At 53.3% G+C, this 2,366-nt stretch overlaps 1 protein-coding gene across 1 annotated transcript in view; it reads right to left on the bottom strand.

The window, feature by feature from the left end:
* sh3kbp1 (SH3-domain kinase binding protein 1) overlaps positions 1-2,366 on the bottom strand; it is a 42,302-nt gene extending 39,936 nt beyond the window's left edge. Inside the window, exon 1 of the mRNA XM_080490042.1 lies at positions 2,081-2,366. Coding sequence (XP_080346168.1) covers positions 2,081-2,084 — 4 coding nt within the window. The 5' untranslated portion in view covers positions 2,085-2,366. The remainder of the gene's footprint in view (positions 1-2,080) is intronic.

The raw sequence follows: 2,366 nt of genomic DNA, 5'->3' as shown, positions 1-2,366 counted from the left end.
CGCACCCCCCCCCCCCCCCCCCCCTTATCCAGAGCACACCCCCCCCCCCCCCACACCCCCCCACAGAGCTCCCCGGGGATTTCAGCGGAGGTGGTGAGAGTGAGAGTTTGACACTTTGGCAGGAGGAAGTGAAACGCCGTTCAGCCACTGAACATCTTGTGTGTTTCTGCACAAACTCACTGCTGAAGCACTTTAACGCGTTTCATTCCTGAAAACCATCAGAGATCCACCGGAGGTGTGACATTCTGTTTCTGTTTCACAGGAAACTACAAACAAAAGTGAGCTGGTTGGATCAAACCAGCCTCAAAGTCGGGCAGTCAGAGCGAGTTTGTAAAAACACCCAGAATGCAACAGCCACAGGAGGAGTTTTCGTTCCGCTGCATTTTGCAGCAGAAGTTTTCATTAAAATTGGCTTAATGTTGAGATTGTGGTCGTTTTCTCTAGTAATTGTTTAGATTTGTGAAAATATTGATATTTTCATCATGTATACTTCGCAGAAACAACAATGAAAAACTTTAAAGTTTCACTTTGAAGGGTGTAACGCCACTGTCTGACCAGTCCGGCCCACTGAAGGTGGAAATGGCCTGGATGTGGCTCCTGGAGTAAAATGTGTTTGGGTCCTTTCACACGAGACGTTAACATGTGTTTATCTGATCAGATCACAAGTGGCGAGTCCTGCAGACAAGTGTGAACGGACGCAGGGCCACTTCCTGAGGTGGTCGGGTGATCTGAAACCAGAGGTTCTGTAGTGTGAACAGCAGAGTCCCGGGACGGTGGCGCCGCAGCAAAATACGTGAATATCCCTCCGACCACTGGAAGAGGAAATATTCTAGGGGTCGATTCCTTCTGGAAAGCTGATGTGAAAAGTGAAATGTAGTATGAATACACCCGTGTGAGCAGCCGGCCTGGGTAGAGGACACTGTCCCACACAAGCTGGATGACTCACGACAAGCACAGCCGAGCCATCCAGCAGAAGTGACGTAGCGGTAGTGACACACCCCGATCACAAGTGGTTTAGCCCGGAACGCTCCATACGCACGAGTGTGAGTGGCCTCGTCGGGGGTCGCCACATGTGAAATGCATGTTAAGTGTGAACGGGCGTTTCACACCCCTGAGTCAGAACATGCAGACATGCAGCCCCTCCCAGCTCCACCGGGACTCGAACCGGGGCTTCCTGCACTGAGGTGAGAGTGCAACCCACTACCAAACTGGGAAGTTTTCTTTCTAGTGAATTCCTGAAAAGACTGCATGCCTAAAAGATAAACGTCCCCTGGGTCCTTTAAGAGCTCTTGTAATGTGGGTTTTAGCTACTAGAGAACTTTAGAGGGAAATATTCACACATCATCTGCAATTAAGTTAATTACAACAGGCTATAAGAGGGATCCCTGCCTGCGTTCACCAGGCTGCTAATCCACTGGCAGTGGATAAACTGTGTGAAGTTTCCCCCGAGGACCTGCGTGAAACCTCCGGGAGAAAGTATGTGGAGGAAGAGGAGGAGGCGGAGGAGGAGGAAGAGGAAGAGGCTCCATATGGAAGAAGAGCTGCAGCTGATGTGAGTCAGAGCTCCTCTGCAGACAAACGAAACGTCTTTGATGATAAATAAATAAGAAGAAAGTGGCACGAGGAGTCTGAATCCCCCACCGCAGGACATCTGCGGGACTGATGAGTCCATTTCCCCCAAATCTGCAGCCAATTAATCGACGCGCATCGTGCGCAACAGCCGTGGGAAGCGGCGGCGGCGGCGCGGGGCGCGCGGCGCGCACACAACGGGCCTGTTTCGCCCGTTCGCCGCGTGCAGAGACGAACACGGAGTGAATGCAAACGTGTCAACATCTGCAACTCATCAATGCTTTCCTCAAATCCCAGAGAGCCACGCGCGCGCGCGCGCGCACCTCCCACGCGCGGTGGATGAAGAAATGCGCGTGAGGAGAGGAGAGGAGAGAAGAGGAGAGGAGAGGCTGAACCCTGCGCACATCTGGATTCCAGGACATCCAGATGCGCAGAGGGGAGGCGCTCCCGGGGGCTATTTTAGGGCCATTCTGAAAAAAAGGGAAATAAAAAAAGGAAGAGCGCATCTCACCCATTTATGTGTCCCGGTGTGCTGCTGGCTGAGGAGTGAGGAGGAGGACCGGGGTCTGCTCAGGTACACCGGAGGACCGCGGTGGGATTGTGCCGGACCGGACCGAGCCGCGCTCGGACTGCAGAGCCGCTACAGGCGCGCGCACGCGGGAGGAGCGTCGCTAGAAACCATCTTCCTTCCTCTTTCTCTATTTCTCCCTCCCCGACACGACAGAGCAGCACGGAGGAAGAATGAATCAGTCTCTCTCTCTCTCTCTCTCTCTCTCTCTCTCTCTCTCGTTGCATTC

The sequence above is a fragment of the Lipophrys pholis genome (genome assembly GCF_963383615.2).
Source record: "Lipophrys pholis genome assembly, chromosome: 20".
Classification (NCBI taxonomy): domain Eukaryota; kingdom Metazoa; phylum Chordata; class Actinopteri; order Blenniiformes; family Blenniidae; genus Lipophrys; species Lipophrys pholis.
Note: the sequence above shows the minus strand (reverse complement) of the source record. Positions and strands in the feature narration are given on the sequence as shown.